This window comes from Callithrix jacchus, chromosome 3 (assembly GCF_049354715.1).
Source record: "Callithrix jacchus isolate 240 chromosome 3, calJac240_pri, whole genome shotgun sequence".
Classification (NCBI taxonomy): domain Eukaryota; kingdom Metazoa; phylum Chordata; class Mammalia; order Primates; family Cebidae; genus Callithrix; species Callithrix jacchus.
The window spans coordinates 7,912,893-7,937,397 of NC_133504.1; the positions used below are offsets into that span (position 1 = coordinate 7,912,893).

A 24,505-nucleotide genomic window follows, 5' to 3' on the forward strand; every position below is an offset into this window, starting at 1 on the left:
CTGAGGCAGAAGGATTGCTTAAGCCTGGGAGATTGAGGCTGCGGTGAGCTATGATTGCACTGGACTGCAGGGCAGCCTGGGTGACACAGCAAGATCTTGGGGGAAAAAAAGAAAAGAAAAGAAAAAGGGAGAGGAGAGGAGAGAGAAAGGAGGGAGGGAGATAGGGAAGGAAGGAAGAAAGGAAGGAAGGAAGGAAGGAAGGAAGGAAGGAAGGAAGGAAGGAAGGAAGGAAGGAAGGAAGGGACAGAGGGAGGGAAAGAAGGAAGGAAGGGACGGAGGGAGGGAAGGAAAGACTGAGCAAATGCCCAGTGGATTAAGTTCTCAAACAATATTGTAGGGGAGGAAAAACTTTTCCTGTGTCCTCTTAAGTTCGGTAACTGGCCTGTGAAATAAACTGGCAAAAGACACAGGCATACGAACTTATTTGATGTTAATATTTCAGTTGGTTTTTATGTGCTCAAAAGCATTCATACAAAGTAAAGACCCAAAGAAGTGGTTAAACTCGGGGCACTTCAGTACCATCTTTAAAAGGGCAGTAAGATGTGGAGAAATGGTAAGACAAAGGAAAGGGGAGCTGAGCTTCTAGGGTGACAAATTATGGGAAGGTAAAATGTGGGGGAAACTCATGGGAAGATAAGGTTAATTCATGCAGCTGCGTCTCGGGACAGCTCCATCTCCAGAGATAAAGGCTGTTTTTTCCCTTCCCGGTACAATGGCGGGGGATACTTTCACAAGGGAAAACTTGTGCCCTGCCTTTAGGTAAAAAGGGGGAGGACAGAGCGGATTTCCTGTACCTGCTGCATCACAGTGCTGTCAGTTCAAGATGATGCTTTCACCAAGCGGCGTATCTTGGGATGCCAATTCTGCGCTTCTTAAATTTATGGCTTTTGCGGGGGGGGGTTATGGGGTGATTTTTGTTTGTTCGTTTTTGTTTTTTTTTTTTTTTTTTGAGACAGAGTTTTCTCTTGTCACCTAGGCTAGAGAGCAATGGTGCTATCCTGGCTCACTGCAACCTCCACCTCCCAGGTTCAAGTGATTCTCCTGCCTCAGCCTCCTGAATAGCTGGGATTACAGGTACGTGGGACCACGGCCAGCTAATTTTTGTATTTTTAGCAGAGACGGGGTTTCGCCATGTTGGCCAGGCAGGTCTGGAACTCCTGATCTCAGGTGATCCACCCACCTTGGCCTCCCAAAGTGCTGGGATTACAGGCGTGAGCCACCCCGCCTGGCCTATCGCTGTTCTTTAATGTGCTTCAATAAAGAACTCAGATCCGGCTTCCTCTTATTCTTTGCTTTCTTGTATTACATTTTCCTCATATTCAGGTCACTTATTCTTGAGGTTGTCCCTTTAGCTTTAGCTCTATCACTGTGAAATTGAAGCTTGAATTGATAGCATAAAATAATTTTCTAAGAAGATTGCTGTTAATTGCTGTTAATTAATAAAAAGCATTGCTGAGGTAGGTGCTGTTTTTAAATTAAGAAGCCGCAGGCAAATTGTGTTTGTGTCCCAGCAGTAAACAAGCTGATGCAAAAGAAATGACTCTTACCAAGACGGATCATATTTTCTCACATTTTCTTCATCCTCAGTAGTATCAAATAGTCACTGTATCATTATAAACTGCTCAGGCCGATGCCATCTGATTTTAATGATACCATTCATTGCTCCTGGAAACCGACAAAGGAATCAGAATCTACAAAGACCATGAAAACAGATCATAACCACAAGTGAGACAACAGAACAACATATGATAACGAAAGCGCCTGGGGAGAGTGTGTATCATCAAGGCCTAGAACGAAAAGAAAGGCCGTGTGGGGTGATGGTGTATTTATCTGGTTGGTACATGAAAATCTTTACTGAAGAAAGGCCAAATGTTAAATGGCCACATCCAGGGAGCAAATTACGGCCAAACTTAGAAAAAGGGTTTTCAGCCAGTGCTGCCCCCAGTGGGGTCTCAGACCACCTGCATCAATCAGAGTCACCATCAGCACTTACTAGAAGTGCATGTTCCTGAACCTCAGCCCAGACCTAGCCTGAAATCTCCACAAATGAGGCCCAGGAACCTACTTTTTAAACAAGCTTATTCTGGGCCTGGCATGGTGGCTCGTGCCTGTAATCCCAGCACTTTGGGAGGCTGAGGCAGGAAGATCACTTAAACCCAGGAGTTCGAGACCAGCCTGGGCAACATGGTGAAACCCCGTCTCTACAAAAAATCAAAAAATTAGCCTTGTGTGGTGTGCACCTGTAGTCCAAGCTACTCAGGAGGCTGAGGTGGGAGAATCGTTTGAGCCCAGAAAGTGGAGCCACTGCACTCCAGCCTGGGTGACAGAGGGAGACCCTGTCTCAAAAACTAACAGAGTTCCTTGCGATTCTTTCACCAACTGGAGAACCATGGGCACAGTCCCTGCGTCGCTACCAGTTACTGAAAGAAGTATAGTCACCTCCTAGCCCAACAGTTTTTATCTTGTTAGTGGCTAAATCTTGACAAATATTTTCCTTCAAACTTTGCATTCTTGAAATAATCAGACATTTAAAAATCCTTCTAAAATATTTAATTTAAAATTTGTATTATTAATGAAATGCTTTCTACCATATTATATGACAGATTTGCAGATATGAATCTGATACCAAAGTCAGCTAAGAAAATTCTTCCTCATAAAATGTTAAGACATTCAAACCATTTACTGATCTGTTGGGAAGACATTTGAAATACAGACAACATGATATTCTTTCTTCACAATGAACTGACCATTGCTAAGCTGGGTGATGATTATACAGGGGTATGATGTATCGTATTATATATATATATATATATATATATTTGATATACTCCATAATTTAAAAGTAAAAAAAAACAAGCTGTCCACCGGAAAGCATAAAGACTCTCTCATTAAGAAATACAATGTACCTGGTATTTGTTATTACTCCCTTTGTTTTGCTAGTTAGTAGGTATTTTGGCTAGAAAATTAAGCACATACTAACTGAACATTGATTGTAATTGTTAAGTTCAGTTAAGCCAAATGGCATTTAAAAGCCCCAGTGAATGTTTACAATTGATAAGATTGTAATTATTATTATTTTGAGACAGGGTTTTATTCCATCACCCAGGCCAGAGCACAGTGGCGTCATCATGGCTTAGACATGTAGCCTCCGTCCCTGGACTCAGGCAATCCTCCCTCCTCAGCCTCCTGAGTAGCTGGGACCACAGGTGCACAACGCTGCGCCCAGCTAATTTACGTATTGATTTTACTTTATGTATTCTTCATTTTCTATTGTTGTTGGTACATCCTTGTAGAACACTGGCTAATTTTGTTTTTAACTTTTTTTGTGGAGAGAGGGTCCCATTATATTGCCCCAGCTGGTCTCACACTCCTGGGCTCACACAACCTCCAATGTCAGCCTCCCCGAGTGCTAATCCTGAAGTGAGATTACTGGTGTGAGCCATTGCATATGGTCAATTTGTTTTTTGGGGTGGGGACAGGGTCTCACTCTATTGCCCAGGCTGGAGTGCAGTGGCATGATCTCAGCTTATTGCAACCTCCACCTCCAGTTCAAATGATTCTCCTGCCTCCCAAGTAGCTGGGATTACAGGCGTGCGCCACTATGCCCAGCTAATTTTTGCATTTGTAGTAGAGACAGTGTTTCACCATGTTGGGCAGGCTGGTCTCAAACTCCTGACCTCAAATAATCCACCCACCTCGGCCTCCCAAAGTGCTGGGATTACAGGCATGAGCCACCACACCCAGCCCAAGATTATTTTTTAATACTAAGAAAGTCTTACAGTGTCCACTGACAGATGAATGGATAAACCAAATGTCGTATGTACATAAAAAGGAATATTACTCAGTCTTAAAGAGAGAGTAAAGTCTGATACATGCTATAACACAGATAAACCTTGAGGATATGATGCTAAGGAAAATAGGCCAGTTGCAAAAGGACATCTATTGTATGACTTCACCTGCGTGAGGGACATAAAGTAGCCAAATTCATAGAGTGTAGAATGATGGTCACCCGGGTAGGTTGGGAAGGATGCAATTGGAAGTTATTGTTTAATAGATTGAGAGCTTTAGTTCGGAAAGATGAAAAGTTCTGGAGACGGGCCAGGCATGGTGGCTCACACCTGTGATCCTAGCACTTTGGAGGCTGAGACAGGCAGATCACCAGGTCAGCAGTTCCAGACCAGCCCGACCAACATGGTGAAACCGCATCTCCACTAAAACTACAAAAATTAGCCGGGAATGGTGGCACGTGCCTGTAATCCCAGCTACTCAGGAGGCTGAAGCAGGAGAAACACTTGAACCCAGGAGGTGGATGGAGGTTGCAGTGAGCCGAGATTGTGCCATTGCACTCCAGCCTGGGTGACAGAGCAAGACTCTGTCTCAAAAAACAAAAACAAAAAACTTCGGGAGATGAATGGTGGTGACAGTTGCATAACAACTTGAAAGTACATAATGCCACTCGCTGAATCATACGCTTAAAATAGTAACTTTTGTTATGTACATTTCACCACAATTTAAAAAATATGTCGAGCACCTGTTAATGCGCCAGTCACTGTTGAAAAAGACAGTGAGGTGCCTGAGCTCATGGATCTTCCATTCTGATGAAGGAAATAGATAAGGGTTAAGTAAAAGATAAATAAATGAGATAATTATGAAGGAAATAAAGAGGGCGATTTTGCGACAGAGTAAGTAGAGAGGGGGATATTTACTCTAGATAGCCGTGTTTGAGATGAGATTTAAGGGATGAGAATGAGCCTCTAGAGGCATTCCAGATAAAGGATGCAGCAAGTATAAAAGTCCCGAGGAGGCCGGGCTCGGTGGCTCATGCCTGTAATCCCAGCACTTTGGGAGGCCGAGGCAGGTGGATCACGAGGTCAAGAGATCGAGACCATCCTGGTCAACATGGTGAAACCCCGTCTCTACTAAAAATACAAAAATTAGCTGGGCATGATGGCGCGCGCCTGTAATACCAGCTACTCAGGAGGCTGAGGCAGGAGAATTGCCTGAACCCAGGAGGTGGAGGTTGCGGAGAGCTGGGATCGCGCCATTGCACTCCAGCCTGGGTAACAAGAGCGAAACTCCGTCTCAAAAAAAAAAAAAAAAAAAGTCCCGAGGAAGGGAAAGGCTGTATCTTAGGGTGAGAAAAGAGGCCAGGAGGTTGAAGAAGCAGACACAGCGTCTCGAATCTTCTCCTGTGCAAAGAAGAGAAGATGGTGGGGCAGATCAAGGGGTGGGCAAGCTTTTTCTGTAAAGGACCAGATGGTAAATAATTTAGGTTTTGCAGGCCAAGAGAAAAAAAAAAAAAAAAAGGAAATTTCCATAATGACATCGGTAGGAAAAAAGTCTGCCAAGTGTCTATCATTTTGAGAAAGGAGTGGCCAGGAGTGACAGTTATTTGCTCCACTTAGGAAATGATCAGAGCCTCACTTGAACTATTATCTATCCAAAAGTGGGATTAATAACAGGGAGAGGGACTAGACGTGAGAAAGAAGTTAAAAATATGTTTGTTGGAAGACTACCATAAGTATTAGGAAAAGGTAATGCTACTGAGGTATTCGTAAAATTGGAGGTGCGCAACTTTGCTTTTGATACCAGTTATCCATGCCCCCGTAAATGTAAATTCCTTAAGGGTTTGGCACATAAGACATCCAATACATATTTGTTGAATAAGATGCTATCTTTTTTCCTTCTTTTTGTTTATTTCCTGAGAAATAAGTGCCCTGGTGCTGCCCCCTGGTGGCTAAAAGATCCCTTCATTGGCCCTTGCTCCTGAGCCTAAACCCTCCTTGGCAACGCTGGGCTGGGGAACCGTGGCTCTGTTTCACAGTGTAGTTCCCCTTCCCCACAAAGGATATTAAGGATGTTAAAGGTTATCAGTAGTATATATAAGAGAGTACGATTTTCCTTCTTTTAAAGTTTATATTTGACTTTAAAAAACTTTATCCAAGTGGGTCTGAAAGTCTGAATAAAAATTTCTACTAACAAAAGCGTTAATGGATATGTACAAGAGCAGTTCCTCCTTCCATTTAAAACTAAAAATTACTTTTTAGCCAAACTTCCTTTTTTTTTTTTGAGACGGAGTTTCACTCTTGTTACCCAGGCTGGAGTGCAATGGCGCAATCTCGACTCACCACAACCTCCGCCTCCTGGGTTCAGGCAATTCTCCTGCCTCAGCCTCCTGAGTAGCTGGTATTACAGGTGCCCACCACCGCTCCTGGCTAATTTTGTATTTTTAATAGAAGGGTTTCAACATGCTGGTCAGATTGGTCTTGAACTCCCGACCTCAGGCGAGCCGCCCACTTTGGCCTCCCAAAGTGCTGGGATTACAGGTGTGAGCCACCTCGCCCAGGAGGGATTTAATTGTTTAAGGGTAGTCTTGGTAGACGGAATTAAATTAAGGTTGTAAATTGACTTAAATTACTGTTATTGGCAATGTTGAACAGTAGAGCTACTAAAACCGTAAGTCAAAGCAATACTAAAAAGTGAATTCTAAAACTCAATTTTATATTACTTTGAAAAGCATTTTCTATTGAGTGACATTATCAGACCCACACATAAGCCCATCCATTACAAAGTTATTGTTTCTTGATCTCTTTTCTAGGCCTGTTTATGCATGAAACATGACTTTTGAGATTAAAAATAAAGAATAAAGTTTGCCTCTTTGATACCTGCGCTTAGTTTTGGTAGCACACATACTGGATCCTGGGATGAATCTGAGCTGAGCACCCACAGGTTCCATTTTCAATTGAAGTGAGGATTTCCGTCTGTGCTCTTCATGCCTGTTAAACTGGAAAGAGCTTGCTTATATAAGAAATTGAGCATTGCGGCAAACCTTTCATTTTATGCATATGAGTAGCAGGATACTCTTCCTTGTCAGAAACCCGGAACTTGCCTCAGGAGAGATCGCGGAATCTCATCTTGACTGTACTATCAGATTGCAGTTTACAACGTTTTCTCTTCTCCCAACGTCAAGTTCTCAAGCTGAGTAGGTTTAAAGGAAAGGTCCCTCAGCCGGTCATTCTTTGGTGTTGAAAGGGAGAGAAAATGCTCTTTCATTTTGTCCCAAAGTTTCTCCAGGAGGTTTTCAGTAAGATGTGAGACTTACTGATATCTTGCCTTACTCAAAGGGCCAAGCAACATTGGAAGCATTTTAAAGATTTGTTCAGCATGATTTTTTCAAAAATTCAGTTTCCTTTTAAATCCAAGAATCTCATGACTTGGAGTCAAAACATTTTCTCCTGGGGCCTAAAAGATACTTGTTCAACTAGTTTACGTGATGAAGATTTGCTGAATAGGCTAGTTCCTGACGGCATTCTTATCTTCAAAGCACTCAGAAAAATCTGGCTTTCCATTTTCTTGAAAGTACTTCTGCAAGTCACCTTTTAGCTCAGGCACTGAAGGACTCTGAGAACTCTTCCTCTGTTAAGCCACACGATTTCTCTATGTACTGGGAGACTCATGTACTGCTGTCCAGGTTTTCATAGTTTTTAAAGCATACTGAAGTGAACTGTGCTTTTTAAAATGTAGTTTATCATGTTTGAAAATCACTCAGAACTTTTGTCACTTCACCTCCAACTTCAATTCCTTTCTATAAAGAAAGTAATGTGTTGTGACATTGTCAGAGTTTGCTTTTCTTGACAAGAGGTGAAAATTCTTTTTTGTTTTTTTGTTGAGACAGAGTCTTGCTCTGTTGCCCAAGCTGGAGTGCAATGGTGCAATCTTGGCTCATGCAACCTCTGCCTCCGGGTTCAGGCGATTCTCTTGCCCCAGCCTCCGGAGTAACTGATATTACAGGTGGCCGTCACCATGCCCAGCTAATTTTTGTATTTTTAATAGAGACAGGGTTTCACTATGTTGGTCAGGATGGCCTCAAACTCCTGACTTCAGGTGTTCCTCCCACCTTGGCCTCCCAAAGTGCTGGGATTGTGGGTGTGAGCCACCACGCCTGGCCAAGAGGTGAAAATTCTTATGGAACCATCCATGCATGGTACCCTACGGGCCACACTGAGCACAGTTCCTCCAAGAAAGAACTTTTGTTTCCAGTAGAAAGACAGAACATTAAAGGTATCTTGGCCTTGAGGTAAGTTTTCACAGCAGGAAAAAGGTTGCTTGAGATTCATCATTACTTACAAATCTTCCCAGTGATACCCAGTGATATTCATTGGTGACGTCTGTTGACTCATCAACCTGAATAAAGAAGCTATTGTTTTTCAGTACATTACACAAAATTCTTCAGCATTGTAGGGAAGGAATATAAACTTTTTCCTCTATTCCTTTAGGTTCATCATCTGGGGCCCTGAAGATTATACAGATGAAAGATTAACAGGAAAAAAGACATACAAATCTCATTTGATCTTAATCTTTATATATAAAGGCCTTCCTGGAAAAGAATGGAAGAGCCAAAGAAGCAGACAGATCTGAGAGCATATATACCATCTTCAACAAAGAACAATAAATTGTGGAAAAGGGACAAGACAAAGGACATTTTTTTAAACAGAGATGGAGTCTTGCTATGTTGCCCAGGTTGGCCTAGAACTTCTGGACTCAAGTGATCCTTCCACGTCAGACTCCCAAGTAGCTGGGACTACAGGTATAGCCACCACCTGCAGGAAAAGGGTTTTAAGCTTCTAGGGGCTGCACTCTGTAGGATCATAGACATATGGGGGAAACTAATGGAAGTTCAGGGTTAATTTAGTAAGGTTGGTTTGTGCAGGTCCATCTCGGTGTCAACGTTCTGTTTTCGTCGTCATAAAACATCCCTGGGAGAGATTCATGGCAGTCCTCATTTCTCAGGCATTTCTGCTTTTAGTCGGATAAGGAAAGCCCCAGGAAGGTTCTCTCTGCATCTGTTAATTCTCAAATGCCTTCCGCTCGAAATAATTCGTATGCCAAAGTGGCACATCTTGGGGTAGCATGTTCTAATCCCCTTCCGCATCACGTGACAGGTCATCACTATGTTGATATATACTGCCGAAAGCGGAACCTGTTAACTTCTCATACTGCGTCTCAGCTTGTCATTTTACTCACTGTAATTTTACATGCTGGCCTAATGAGATTCTCCCCAATGTGTGTCATTTCCTTTTTTGAGCAATTAGTCCAGCCAGTAAATAAATTGCTGTGAGCCTTTCCACTGAATGTGATTTTCTTTTCTTTCTTTCTTTTTTTTATTTTTATTTTTTGCAAGAGCTTTCCCTGTTTGGAATTTCCAATAGCCATTTTTTTAAAAAATCAGCACTTTTACTATCAAATGGCTGTGATTTGTAGGTAGGTGCTTTTCCAATTTTTGGAGCCACTGCTGTATTTGTAAGATGACACACAACGTATAACAGACTAGGCCAACTTGAATTACCAGTCCACCTAAACTCACTGACAGGTAACTTCCACTGCTACTTTTTGGTACATCCTTGATCATATTAATGCTGAATCATGAAATGACTCAGAAGGTTTTAATTAGCTTTAATCAGAATAATCCACAGGCATAAGCCTATGAATACTGCTCTTCCTTTTAATATCTTTGCCTTTAAAACTGCCACTTTGAGCCATCAGACTTTAAAAAACACCAATAAATATGAGGAGAGGGCATAACAAATACTAGAGGAGAGATTTGAAAGCAAAAGTTAAAAAGTAGCAATACAGCTCACTTCTACCCTGCACAATCAGCAGCAGGAATAGGCAGCTGAGTCACAGTGCATTAAAATTCTCTTAGAGTGAAAACTTCACTCCAGTTTTCCAACTCGGAGAGCTTACTTACTGCTGTGAGTCTTGGCATCCGAGAGGAGATTCGGGGACAGAGGTGATTTGGGATGAAGAGGGTCTCTGTGTCTCAGCCTACTGTAGCACATGCATTCTGGAGCTCCTCTGACCCATAGAGACTTCAGACATTTACTGTCCACCCCCTACACTGGAACATAAGGTTTGGTGATGTGCAAAACAGGTCATCCCTGTCCATAGACACTTAACACTTAGTGTACTTGTGTATTTTAAACTCGATCTTTTAAAATGCTACAATTTTTTATCCACAAAGACAGAGGTAGACACTCTGTCAAAAGATTTTTCCTTACACATTTTTTTCTATGTAAGCAGATGTGTTTGTCTGTATTCAGACTGCTAAAAAGACATACCCAAGACTGGGAAGAGAAAGAGGTTTAATTAGACTTAGAGATCCACATGGCTGGGAGGCCTCAGAATCATGGCAGGAGACTTCTTACATGGCAGCGGCAAGAGAAAATGAGGAAGAAATAAAAGCAGAAACCCCAGTAAACCCATCAGATCTCATGAGACTTATTCACCATCATGAGAATAGCACAAGAAAGGCTGACCCCATGATTCAATTACCTCCCCTTGGCTCCCTCCCACAACATGCAGGAATTCTGGGAGATATAAATCAAGTTGAGATTTGGGTAGGGACACAGCCAAACCATATCAGTCCGCCCCTGGCCCCTCTAAATTTCATATCTTCACATTTCAAAACCAATCATGCCCTCCCAACGGTCGCCTCAAAGTCTTAACTCATTTCAGCATTAACTCCAAAGTCCGCAGTCCAAAGTCTCATCTGAGACAAGGCAGGTCCCTTCCACCTTTGAGCCTGTAAAATTAAAAGCAAGCTAATTACTTTATAGATACTGTGGGGTTATAGGTATTGGGTAAATACAGTCATTTCAAATGGGAGAAATTGGCCAAAACAAAGGGATTACAAGGCCCATGCAAGTCTAAAATCCAGTGGGGCAGTCAAATTTTTAAGCTCCCAAATGATCTAAGACTGCAAGTCTCACATCCAGGTCACGCTGCAGCAAGAGGTGGATTTCATGGTCTTGAGCAGCTCCACCCCTGTGGCTTTGCAGCACAGAGCCTCTCCCCATTGCTTTCACGGGCTGGTGTTGTCTGAGGCTTTTCCAGGCACACAGTGTAAGCTGTCAGTGGATCTACCATTTTGGGCTGTGGAGGACAGTGGCCTCTTCTCACAGCTCCACTAGGCAGTGCCCCAGTAAGGACTATGTGTGGGGGCTCTGACCTCACTTTTCCCTTCTGCACTGTGCTAGCAGAGGTTCTCCATGAGGGCCCCACCACAGTAGCAAACTTTTGCCTGGGCATCTGGGCATTTGCACACATCTGAAATCTAGGCGCAGGTTCCTAAGCCTCGGTTCTTGACTTCTGTGCACTTGCAGGCTCAACGCCACATGAAAGCTGCCAAGCCTTGGGGCTTCCACCCTCTGAAGCCACAGCCCAAGCTGTATGTTGGCCCCTTTCAGCCACGTCTGGAGGGGCTGAGACACATGGCACCAAGTCCCTAGGCTTCACACAGCACAGGGACCCTGGCCCTGGCCCACAGAACCACTTTTTCCTCCAGGGCCTCTGGGCCTGTGACGAGAGGGGCTGCCATGAAGGTCTCTGACATGGCCTGAAGACATTTTCCCCATGGTCTTGGGAATTAACATTAGGCTCCTTGCTGCTTATGCAAATTTCTGCAGCTGGCTTGAATTTCTCCCCAGAAAATGGAGGTTTTTCTTTTCTATCACACAGGCTACACATTTTCTGAACGTTTATGCTCGGCTTCCCTTACAAAACTGGATGCCTTTAGCGGTACCCAAGTCACCTCTTGAATGCTTTGCTGCTTGGAAATGTCTTCCACCAGATACCCTAAATCATCTTTCTCAAGTTGAAAGTTCCACAGCTCTCTAGGGCAGGGGCAAAATGTCGCCAGTCTCTTTGCTAAAGCATAGCAAGAATCACCTTTATTCCAGTTCCCAACAAGTTCCTCATCTCCATCTGAGACCACCTTGGCCTGGACCTTATCGTCCATATCACTACCAGCATTTTGGGAAAAGCCATTCAACAAGTCTCTAGGAGGTCCCAAACTTTTCCACATTTTCCTGTCTTCTTCTGAGCCCTCCAAACTGTTCCAGCCTCTGCCTGTTACCCAGCTCCAAAGTCGCTTCCACATTTTTGGGTGTCTTTTCAGCAATGCCCCACTGTAATGATGCCATTACTGGATTAGTCTGTTTTCATGCTGCTGATAAAGGCATACTTGAGACTAGGAAGAAAAAGAGGTTTGATTGGACTTGCAGTGCCTCATGGCTGGGGAGGCCTCACAGTCATGGCAGGAGATAAAGGCACTTCTTACGTGGCAGCGGCAAGAGAAAATGAGGAAGAAGCAAACATTTTATATTGAAAATGTAAAACTTTGCATTTCTCCTGACATAAGCTGGAAAGCAGAGATGGATCTTAATTTCATTTCCAGTTTGCTCCTTAGTTTAGTTATTAAACCATCTTTTCCTCACAGTTCAAAATGTGCTTTTATCATATTTCATGTTCCCTAGAAAATCTGGATTATTTCTGAACTTTCTCTTTTGTTCCATTTATCTCCTGTCTTGCTGTGCTCCAGTGCTACACCATTTTAACTTTTATAGGGCTAAAATATGTTTTAATATCAGGTAGTGATAATACCCCTTCATTATTCAATTTTTTTTCAGAGTTTTCCTGACTACTTATATTTTTTTCCTACAAACTTTTGAATCAGCATATCTAGTATAAAAATCCTCTTGGTATTTTTCTTGGGATCATGTTAAAATATAGATAAACAAACATAACGGTTACACTTAGGAAGTTAGTTTTGTATAAGAGCATTATGTGTTTTCCTGTTTGTTGAAAATTCCTTTTTGTCCCTAGCATTTAAAAGTTTCCTGAATGTAGGGTTTAAATGCTTCATCACTAAATGTTTTATTTTCTGTTGCTGTTATAAATAAGGCCTCCTCTATCTTCTACTCGGTTATTTGTATATTCTAAAGCACCAGATTTGTGTTGGTGTTTGGCTTTAATTTCATACCGAGGTACATTACTGAGTTCACTTATTTATTTATTTAGATTTTTAACTGATTGGGGATGGGAACTCTAGCATACAATTATATCTAAATAACAATGAGTTTATCTTCTTTCCAATGTTTAAACATACACTGAATTCTTTTTTTTTTGAGACAGAGTTTCACTCTTGTTGCTCAGTCTGGAGTTCAATGGTGCAGTCTCAGCTCACTGCAACCTCTGCCTCTCTGGTTCAAGCGATTCTCCTGCCTGGGCCTCCCAAGTAGCTGGGATTACAGGCACCCGCCACCATGCTCGGCTAATTTTTGTTTATTAGTAGACACAGGGTTTCACCATGTCGGCCAGGCTGGTCTCCTCTCATTGAATTCTATTGTTTAAGACAGTACTTACCTTTAACGGGAGTGTTTCAATAGTACATCCATGCTGTTTCCATATTAAACAGCTTCTTTGTGGTTGAGATGAATATACGTCACTATGCTAAGAACGTATCTGTATACTCCTGTTAAGAACTTATATCAAGCATGAATATGGAATTTTTCCCTTTTTTGATGGCTTTTTTAGACACGGATACAGTTATGTGCCACATAATGATGTTTTGGTCAACGGTGGACCACGGATACCATGGTGGTCCCATGTAATGAAGCTGAAGAATGCCTACCGCCTGATGACGTCATAGCCGTCACAATACAGTAGTGCAACGCAGCCCTCACGTCGTAGCCGTCACAGTGTGTTAGTGCAACGCGGTCCTCACGTCGTAGCCGTCACAGTGTGTTAGTGCAACGCAGTCCTCACGTCGTAGCCGTCACAGTGTGTTAGTGCAACACCGCCCTCACGTCGTAGCCGTCACAGTGTGTTAGTGCAACGCAGCCCTCACGTCGTAGCCATCACAGTGTGTTAGTGCAACGCAGTCCTCACGTCGTAGCCGTCACAGTGTGTTAGTGCAACGCGGTCCCCACGTCGTAGCCGTCACAGTGTGTTTGTTAGTGCAACGCAGTCCTCACGTTGTAACCGTCACAGTGTGTTAGTGCAACGCGGTCCTCACGTCGTAGCCGTCACAGTGTGTTAGTGCAACGCGGTCCTCACGTCGTAGCCGTCACAGTGTGTTAGTGCAACGCGGTCCTCACGTCGTAGCCGTCACAGTGTGTTAGTGCAACGCGGTCCTCACGTCGTAGCCGTCACAGTGTGTTAGTGCAACGCGGTCCTCACGTCGTAGCCGTCACAGTGTGTTAGTGCAACGCAGCCTTCACGTCGCAGCCGTCACAGTGTGTTAGTGCAACGCGGCCCTCACGTCGTAGCCGTCACAGTGTGTTAGTGCAACGCGGTCCTCACGTCGTAGCCGTCACAGTGTGTTAGTGCAACGCAGCCTTCACGTCGCAGCCGTCACAGTGTGTTAGTGCAACGCAGCCTTCACGTCGCAGCCGTCACAGTGTGTTAGTGCAACGCGGTCCTCACGTTGTAGCCGTCACAGTGTGTTAGTGCAACGCAGCCCTCACGTCGTAGCCGTCACAGTGTGTTAGTGCAACGTGGTCCTCACGTCGTAGCCGTCACAGTGTGTTAGTGCAACGCAGCCCTCACGTTTGTGAAGATGTGGCTGTAAAGAAACCTGCTGAGCTGCCGCTCGTCTAAAAGTATAGCACATAAAAAAGGGCTTGATAATAAAGGGCTGTTGCTGGCTTATATATTTACTATCCTATAGTTTTCATTGTTATTTTAGAGAGCTCCTGCTTTGCATGGGTCATGCCTGTAATCCTAGCACTTGGGGAGGCCAAGGCGGGTGGATCACCTTCAGTCAGAAGTTCAAGATCAACCTGGCCAACATGGCGAAACCCCATCTCTATTAAAAATACAAAAATTAGCTGGGTGTGGTGGTGTGTGCCTGTAGTCCCAGCTACTTGGAAGGCTGAGGCAGACGAATCACTTGAACCCAGGAGGTGGAGGTTGCTGTAAGCTGAGATCACACCACTACACTCCAGCCTGGGCAACAGAGCAAGACGAGGTCTTAAAAAAAAAACTCTGTGAAATAGCCTCAGGCAGGTCCTTGAGGAGTTACTCCGGAAGAAGCCACGTTATTACAGGAGATGACAAGATGAAGGAGTGAAAGACAGAGATACTGATCATTCTGGTCCCATATAGGCCTAGGCTAATATGTGCATTTGTCTTAGTTTTTAACCAAAAAAATACTTAAAGAGTAAAAAAAGAAAATTTTTAAAAACATGAAAAAGCTTATAGAATAAGCATATACTTTTCCACAGCTATGCAGTGTTTTTATGTTTTAAGCTCTTATTTAAAGAGTCTAAAAAATTAAGCTTTGTAAAGTAAGTTACAGTAGCCTGAGGTTCATTTATTATTGAAGAAAGAAAAATTATTTTTTATAAATGTAGCCTAAGTGTCCAGTGTTTATAAAGTCTGTAGCAGCAAACAGCAATGTCCCAGCCTTCACAGTCACTCCCCACTCACTCACAGACCCACCCAGAGCCACGTCCAGCCCTGCAGGCTCCCTTCACACTGAGTGCCCTGTGCAGGCTTCTGTATCACATTTCTACTGCACCTTTTCTATGTTCAGCTATGTTTAGATATACAAATACTTACCGTTGTATTACTGTTGGTGACAGTATTCAGCACAGCAACACGTCACACAGCTTTGTAGTCTAGGAGGAGTAGGCCATACCTACAGGCATGCCATATGTCCTAGGTGTGTAGAAGGCCCTACCCATCTCGGTGTGTGTAAGTACATGCTGTGATGTCTGCACAATGACAGAATTGCCTAACACATTTCTCAGAGCGTATCTCCATCATTAATGATACATATCTGTATATAATTTTTCTTCTTATACCCATTAATAATAATATTTCTGTAGAAATAGATTTCCTAATATTGGGCCATGCTAGCAATCTAAGAACTCCACTGGGTCATGATGTATTTATTCTTTTAATGTGCTGCTGGAGTTTCTTCGTTAGTATTTCATCTAGAATCTTTACATTGATATTTATAACCAATTCTATGGGTTAGGGTGTTCTTTGTGCAGTCTTTGTGGCATTCATATAAGTTATATACTTGGTTCATTAACAAAACACTGGAAATGTTATCTCTTTTTATATCCTCTGGAGAAATTAAAATAAGATATTGGAGTTGTCTTTAAATGTTTTACAGAATTCCTCTGTAACTGCTGAAATTTGAGGGGTTCTTTTTTTTTTTTTAACAATTTCCTATTTCTTTTGCTGTAATTGACCTGTTTAAATTTTTTTCTCTTCTAAATCGATTATGGGCCCAGCGCGGTGGTTCACACTATAATCCCAGCACTTTGGAAGGCCAAGGCTGGTGGATCACTTGAGGTCAGGAGTTCGAGACCAGCCTGGACAACATGGCAAAACCCTGACTCTACTAAAAATACAAAAATTAGCCAGGCATAGTAGCACATGCCTATAATCCCTGCTGCTTCGGTGGCTAAAGCAGGAGAATCACCTGAACCCAGAAAGCGGAGGTTGCAGTGAGCTGAGACGGTACCACTGAACTCCAGCCTGGGCAACAGAGGGAGGCAAAAAAATAAATCAATTATGGTAAATGATACTTTTCTAGAAAACAATTTTATTCATTTTTATATGAGATTTCCTCTGTATTTGTGGTTATTTTCCTCTTATCAATAAGTTTCTTTTTTGGAGATGGAGTCTTGCTCTGTCACCCAGGCTGGAGTGTAGTGGAGTAATCTCAGCTCACTGCAACCTCCGCCACCCAGGTTCAAGAGATTCTCCTGCCTCAGCCTCCTGAGGAGCTGGAACTACAGGCATGCACCACCACGCCCAACTAATTTTTCATATTTTCAGTAGAGACAGGGTTTCACCATGATAGACATGCTGATCTCAAACTCCTGACCTCAGGTGACCTGCCCACCTGGTCCTCCCGAAGTGCTGGGATTACATGCGTGGGCCACCATGCCTGGCCTCAATAAATTCTTATTTGCATACTTGTTTTTCTCCTTCATTAGGTTAGGCAATGGCTTGTCCATTTTATTGTTTTTTTGTTTTGGTTTGTCTGGCTCTGTTACCCAGGCTGGAGTAGGGTGGAGCAATCATAGCTCACTGTAGCCTCAACCTCCCAGGCTCAAGTAATTCCCCTGCTTCAGCCTCCTGAATAGCTGGGACTACAGGCATGTGCCACCATGTCCAGCTAATTTCGCTTTCCTTTTTCTTTTTTCTTTTTTTTGAGACAGAGTCTTGCTCTGTCACCCAGACTGGAGTGCAGTGACACGATCTCGGCTCACTGCAACCTCTGCCTCCTGGATTCAAGCCATTCTCCTGCTTCAGTTTCCCCAGTAGCTGGGATTACTGGTGCACACTACCATGCCCTGCCGATTTTTGTATTTTAGTAGAGATCAGGTTTCATCATAATAGCCAGTTTGGTCTCGAACTCCTGACCTTGTGATCCACCTGCCTCGCCCTCCCAAAATGCTGGGATTACAGGCATGAGCCACCAAGCCCGGCAGCTAATTTCTTAAAATGCATTTTGTAGAGACAGGATCTCACCATGTTGCCCAAGCTGGTCTTGAACTCCTGGGCTCAGGCAATCCACCCACCTCAGCCTCCCAAAGTGCTGGGATTACAGGTATCAGACACTGCACCTAGCCTATATTATTGTTTAAAATAAGATTTTGAATTTATTTTCCAGTTCTATGCATTTAAAAAATTGTTCTACTTCATCAACTTCTGATTTTGTCATTATTAATTTCTTTCTTCTGCTTTCCTTACATTTTTTATCTTCTAGTTTATATTTTCCCTTATTTACGTTGACTCTGTAGCTAAGCTTCATACCCCATACATTCAAACATGTAATATTTTCTATTATTTTATTTGCTAAAGATCTTGCAGTTTCTACTTTGATTTCTTCTTTAATTCCAGAACTGTATTTTAAAGTTTCCAGATGGCAGATAGTTTTTGTTTGGGGTGATGTTATTACTTCCTGATTTCACTGCATTGTGATTGAGATTGTTGTCTATACAGTATATCATTTTTATGAATGTTCCATGAGCGGTTGTAAAAACAGACTGTTGCCCTTTTTCAGCAATCAACATTGGATATATATCTGGATATCTGAGATGTGTTTCATTAACTACATTATCTAGCTCCTCCGTGGCCTTAATTTTTGTCCAGTTGATGTGTCATGGACCTTGAGAGGCGACTGAAAGTCATCAGTGCACTGATGTCTGTTTTTCTGCTATCTCTTAGAATTTTTCCTTACGAATGTTGAAAGTTCATGCTCTACTCTTTGACGCTTAACTGTTATAGCTATTAGATGCGTATTGGGAATTATGTCCTTTGCCATTATGAAGCGCCACTTTGATTCTTTGGATCTGAACTCAACCTTGTCTGATAGTGAGAGCTCAACTCCTGCTTCTCTTTGGGTGGTTTGCCTATTTCTGGTCAATATTTTAATACTACGTGTTAGGGGCAAGGCAATGTCGTAAGCACTCGACACGTTACCTCTTTTAATACTTTTCACTCATTGATAAGTTTTTGCTTATCCTTTTATTTTCAGACTTTTTTTGCAGACTTTTGTGTTCCCTGAATGCAGCATAAAGTTGTATTTTTCTTTGTGATTCAATCTGAAAATAGTTTTCTGTATATGTAAGTGTATTGATTTATACTTTTGATGAGCCACATATGTTTGATGTTGATACTGTCCTATTACTTTATTTTGTGCTTTCTCTTTTCACATCTTTCAAAAGCGTATGACCTATTTTCTATGCTGTGTGTGTGTGTTTTTCTTTTGATAGGTAGTAAGATTTGGGTTTTTCCTCCCAGAGGTTACTCTTATAAATGTGACTTTATACTGTGCCTTTAATCTCTCACTTCTTTAGATAGTATCCGTTTATTTATTCTTGCATTTGTGATAAAGGAATACATGAGGCTGGATAATTTATAAAGAAAAGAGGTTTAAGGCTGGGCATAGTGGCTCATGCCTGTAATCCCAGCACTTTGGGAGACCGAGGTGGGCACATGACCTGAGATCAGGAGTTTGAGACCAGTCTGGCCAACATGATGAAACCCCATCTCAACTAAAAATACAAAAATTAGCTAGGTGTGATGGTGGGCTCCTGTAATCCCAGCTACTCAGAGGCTGAGGCAGGAGAATCGCTTGAACCTGAGAGACAGGGTTGCAGTGAGCTGAGATGGCACCACTGCACTCCAGCCTGGGCAACAGAGCAAGTCCGCCTGAAAAAAAAGAAAGAGAGAAAGAGGAAAGAAAGGAAAAGGAAAGAATGGGTTTAATTGGCTCCTGGTTCTGCAGGCTGCACAGGAAGCATGGTGCTGGCACCTGCTTCGGGGGAGGCCTCAGGTGGCTTGCTATCATGGCCGAAGGTGAAAAGGAGTCAGTGTGTCACATGGTGAGAGAGGGGACAAGAGCGAGAGGGGGCAGTGTCACACTTTTAAACAACCAGATCTCATGTGAACTCAGGCCCCACTTCTAAGACCGGGGGTCACATTTCAACATGACATTGGGAGAGGCCAAACATCCAAACCATATCATACTATTCCCAAATGTAGTTGATTGTCTTTCTCAGTATCTACCTTTCAGTGTGTTTTTTAAAAACCTAAAACGTCTTTGACTTGCCAGCATTGAATGGTAAATGCTGACCCCATCTGTGAAAGATGAGTAAATTTGCACACGTATTTCTACCTTTCTTTTCTGCTGCAACTTTTATTAATTATATCATTTCTACATTATCAGAAAACATGATATTGACTTTCTGTCACTTTAGTCCCTGAGTTTGCTTTCATCTTGGTTATACTGTTGAACAGAGTCAATGATTGCTTCCCATCCCTTTGCTTCTGCTGGCTAAAACTTCCTTCCTTATGCAGAGTTCATGGGACAATACCCTTGAGTTCTTGGGTGTTAAAAATTGTGTCTGTATTGGAATCATTGTTTGCTTGGATATAAAATTCTTCTTCACATTTTTTTCGTAGTGTCTTCTGGTGCTTCGTGTTGCTATGAAGTTTGAGGTTACCCAGAGTTTTTTCTTATACACGGCTTGATCTTTTTGCCCCGACACCCAAAGGATCCCTTCTAAAAATCTGTGAAGTCCAATCACTTTATTAAGTTATATGTAAATATATAGAGCTGGTGTGATGGCATGCATATATAAATATTCATATATATACATGAATATATAGTATTTTAGGCCAGTTTTCCCTGGAATATGGCACGCTCTTGCAGTATGTTGATCCTCCTTTTTTTTTTTTTTTTTATACAATTTTTTTGGCCGGGCGCAGTGGCTCATGCATGTAATCCCAGCATTTTGGGAGGTTGAGGTGGGCAGATCACCGGAGGTTGGGAGTTCGAAACCAGCCTGATCAACATAGAGAAACCCCATCTCTACGAAAAATACAAAATTAGCTGGGCGTGGTGGCACATGCCTATAATCCCAGCTACTCGGGAGGCTGAGGCAGGAGAATTGCTCAAACCCAGGAGCTGGAGGTTGCAGTGAGCCAAGATCGTGCCATTGCACTCCAGCCTGGGCAACAAGAGCGAAACTCTGTCTAAAAAAAAAAAAAGGAAATATCATTAAATACATTTCAACCTTCTTGAGACTCCAGTTATGCTGTTCATCTCCTCTATTTTCACTCTGACCTTAAAATCCCATATTGACATTTCCTTGGATCCACTTTTACGCTTTCTACTCCCTGCTCCTGTGTCGCCAGCAGCATCTTTTCTGCTGGTGCTTCTTACCATCTCGTTGTCAATTCTACGCTGACTTGACTTCTTCCTCTCAGTTCCTGAGTTGCTCCAGCCTATGTTTTATGTATTCCTGTTGCGCTTTCTTTCCTTCCCTGAGCCACCGCACTTCTGCTTTAAGCTCTTGCTTCGTAGGACTGATTGCTGTTTTAAGTTGCTGCTGTGTTGTTTTTAATTCATGAAGTAATGTTTGGCCCCAATTTTCAGACTGACGTTGTTGGCGTATGATGTGACCCATAGGTTAGAAGAATATAGGACTGCCTGCTCTATATACCTCAGGGCTCTGCAGGCTCCTAGGCTTCTGGGATTTTGGAGGACATGAGTGACTATGCCTGATGTTAGGACAGGCACCCTGTGCTCACTTAGGAGGTGCTAGCATGCCATGAGCATCATTAACACTCAAGACTGGTCTGTTTCTGCCTGTTTAGTATTCCAGCCAGCTCCTGAAAACAGTGTTGCTAGAATACTTAACCATGTCTCCTGCAGGGTGGAAGAAAACCGGAGTTACGCTGCTACAGACTCTCCTGAGACAGACTTTGTCTAATAATGTTGTGAGTCTGGCTCTCTCACCTCTGGAGGCAGCAGTGTTCATTTTCATCAGTGTGACACCCATTGGCTGTGAGTGACAGCACAAGTAATTTTTTGCTAATGATAGAATAAGGGAGATTGAACAATCTATTCTTTTTATGGATTACATCAGATTTAGAGGCACGTACTGTATTTGTGATGACCATCTATCTAACTGTTGGAAGAAACAAAACATTAGATTATCTTAGTGGAAACAGCTGTCCCAGGAAGGGAGTGATAACCAAAAAATTAGAGCAGGGAACTAAGAGAGACCAAGTCAACTGTAAGACAGTTGTCGGCATTGTTGAGCGGCTGTTTGTCCACCTTGAGTCATTCTATGGGACAGCTATTTTGGTCTATCCAGCACACTTTTCTTTTAATGATTAAAAAATCCCTCTGGAAAATCATCCCTGAGGCAATAAGAACTTTGAGAAACTCTCCCCACCACCACTACTGCCCAGCCACCAACACCCAGGTCATATGGTCTCACTGGGGATGGCAGTCAAAGTGCCCAGCTCAGGATGGGCACTTGAGCTGGTTCGAAGGTATGCTGTCCAACTCTCAGGGACAGATAAGTTAACCAACCTTTGTTCTGGTCCTATAGCTTTGAATTCAAGTATGTTCTTGGCTCAGGCCATGTTATATTGGGAAAGCTAAGAGCAATAGTTGAAAATGAAACTGAGCAAGAGATGGTGGATTTACACCAAATGTTCAGAAACAAGGGATGTGATAAATTAAGGGACATTACCTATTTGTAAGAGAGAACACAAAGCAGACACCCAAGTTTTACTCCATGGCTGAGCCAACACAACTGTTCATCCGCCTAGTTCCTGAATTTCCCCCAAGGTTTGGGTATAGAAAACAAAAGAAACATAACATAACCCAAGCAGCCTCCCATTATCTCACATCCTTTGATTTTAGGACTAACTTGAAATAATCCCTCCTGTAGAAGAATGTGTTGGGCAACGTAATTCATGACCAAGTATAAATAGTGCCCCCAGCATCAGCGTGTAACAAGCATATGCTACTTCCAAGAGTTTATTAGAATTAATGTGCTATCAATGCTGCATAGACCATTTAGACTATTTTTTTTCAAATTCTTTTCTTTAACAGCTCTTTCCATACTACAGAATCAAATTTCTTTTTAAAGTAAGGTTTTAAAAAAAGTTCACCATATACAGCAATCACAGGGATTCCACTCATTGTAGTAAATGACGTCTATTATATTGCCTGAGAATGGCTCCCCCTGGTGGACAGCTCAGTGGCTTTGTATTTAAGGTCCTGATGCTTTCACTATTTCTTACTCAAGCCCTTTTTGCTTTGCTCTCTTGGACCCTCCTAAGAAGTGATGCATTCTTTAATTATAGCCCGGGAATAAAAGCAGCAGTCTCATTGGATGAAAATTGTCTTTATCCCCATCTCTGCAATATTGACACAGGTAAAATTCATGCTATACCATAGAGCAGGGGAGAGCGGGGGAGGACAGGGCCCAACCCCCAAGCCTCTGGTGCCAGTCTGTGGCCTGTTAGGAACGGGGCCACCCAGGCAGGTGAGTGAGCAAAGCTTCATCTGTATTTACTGCTGCTCCTCCTTGTTCACATTACTGCCTGAGCTCTGCCTCCTCTCATATCAGCGGTGGCATGAGATTCTCACAGGAGCACAAACCCTATTCTAAACTGCACATAACAAGGCATCTAGATTGCACACTCCTTATGAGAATCTAATGCCTGATGATCTGTCACTGTCTCCCATCACCCTCAGATGGGACCGTTTAGTTGCAGGAAAACAAGCTCAAGGCTCCTGCTGATTCTGTATTATGGTGAGTTGTATAATTATTTCATTATATATTACAAAGTCATAATGAGGGAATGTGTTCTCTTCCTGGGTCCACAAGGGAGCGTAGTTTTAAGGGCAAGAACTTCCCAGCGCCATGTCCCCCTCCCATCTCTCTCCATCTGGGAGATTTAACGGTTTATGTTTAAATTTCACAGGTGCTGGAAGAAACTAAGTCAGTCATCCAGTGGAAATTCTAAGGAACTCCTTTCATTGGCCAGGGGTCTTAGAGAAGGTGGGGGTTCCTCCCAGGTTAAAAGTCCCCTTCTTCCACACCCCTTTGGACTCCATGTTTGGGTCCCCTTCCACGAACACTCCCTTCGTGGAAGCCATCTTTCTCTCTCCTGGATTTCCCCTCTGGAGTCCCCTTCCACACTCTCTTGTGGAAGCCTGTCGTCCCCTCCTAAACCCCATCTCTATTCCCTTCCACTCAAGGGTGGAAGCTGCTTTCCTCTCCTGGATTCCATCTTTCTGGATTCTCTCACTCAGTTTGAGAGTTAGCTGTTTCTCTCTCCTTCTCCGGTTTCTCTCTCTCTCTAAATAAATCACTTTCTACAAACACTTTTGAGTCTAGCATTTACTGAGGACTGTGCTGTGGTCCCCTCTCTCATTCTTGAGAGGGCAGGAGACCAAGAACCTGGAAAAACATCCTCTCAGGGAAGCTGAGGACACCCTGAACCCCAACATAACAATAATAATAGAAATAAAATGTACAGGCTGAGCACGATGGCTCAAGCCTGTAATCCCAACACTTGGGAGGCTGAGGCAGGTGGGTAATGTGAATTCAGGAGTTCAATCAAGACCAGCCTGACCCCAACATGGTAAAACCCCGTCTCTAATAAATAAACAAAAATTAGCCAGGTATGGTGGCTTGTGCCTGTAATTCCAGCTACTCAGGAGGCTGAGGCAGGGAAACTGCTTGAATCTGGGAAGCAGAATTTGCAGTGAGCTGAGATGGCGCCACTGTACTCCAGCCTGGACAACAGAACGAGACTCTGTCTCAAAAAAAAAAAAAAAAAGTGCACAATAAGTGTAATGTGCAGTGTAACGTGCTTGAATCATTCCAAAACTATCCCCCACCCACCGTCCGTGGAAAAATTGTCTTCCCTGAAACCAGTCCCTGGTGCCAAAATGGTTGGGAACCACTGTCACAGAGCTCAGGATCCACAGGACTCAAATGCCTGCCTCTTTAACCTCCTAGACACCCTTCCCTATGAGAACCACTGTGTCAGAAGGACTGCTAGAGAATGCAAATCACGGGGGAGTGGAATGGATATTTTCAAAATAGGATCCTTATTTTACCCCTATCTTATTTCGCTTGTTAACCACATTTAATGTTGTTTTAAAGACAGAAATGTGCACATATTTCTTCCCCATACTGGTTTCCAGACTGCAGGCTGAGCACGCATGATAAACTCCTGCATTAAGTATATATGATCTGCTATCAGCGCACACAGGTAAGATACACTAGAAATGCATCCCAGGAACTCTGCTAGATTTTATTTCATGAGAATCATTTTTTCCTTAGCTATTATAGAAATTTAATAATATGCAAATGGTGAA

The 24,505-nt window shown here is 42.9% G+C and overlaps 2 protein-coding genes across 12 annotated transcripts in view; one reads left to right on the plus strand and one right to left on the minus strand.

The window, feature by feature from the left end:
* The window catches only part of LOC108590761 (uncharacterized), a 39,621-nt gene extending 30,496 nt beyond the window's left edge, over positions 1 to 9,125 (plus strand). For 3 of the 4 annotated variants that reach the window (XR_013533314.1, XR_008479957.2, XM_078367801.1), the window contains 2 exons: positions 977 to 1,074; positions 8,277 to 9,125. The gene's annotated coding sequence lies outside the window, so the exon portion shown is untranslated. Of the gene's footprint in view, positions 1 to 976 lie in introns of all 4 variants that reach the window. The other variant, XR_013533315.1, reaches the window with a different exon arrangement.
* Positions 1 to 24,505, minus strand: part of CDKN2AIP (CDKN2A interacting protein) — a 60,824-nt gene that overhangs the window by 28,363 nt on the left and 7,956 nt on the right. For 3 of the 8 annotated variants that reach the window (XM_054252745.2, XM_078367799.1, XM_078367797.1), the window contains exons 5-6: positions 10,507 to 10,582; positions 9,749 to 9,893 (exon numbers count right to left, since the gene is read on the minus strand). Coding sequence is in view for 2 of the 8 variants with exons in the window: in XM_054252742.2 (XP_054108717.1) it covers positions 9,880 to 9,893; positions 10,507 to 10,582 (90 nt within the window). In the remaining 6 variants the exon portion in view is untranslated. Of the gene's footprint in view, positions 1 to 1,547; positions 1,666 to 9,748; positions 9,894 to 10,126; positions 10,583 to 24,505 lie in introns of those variants that run through there. The other 5 variants (XM_078367800.1, XM_054252744.2, XM_054252742.2 and 2 more) reach the window with 4 other exon arrangements.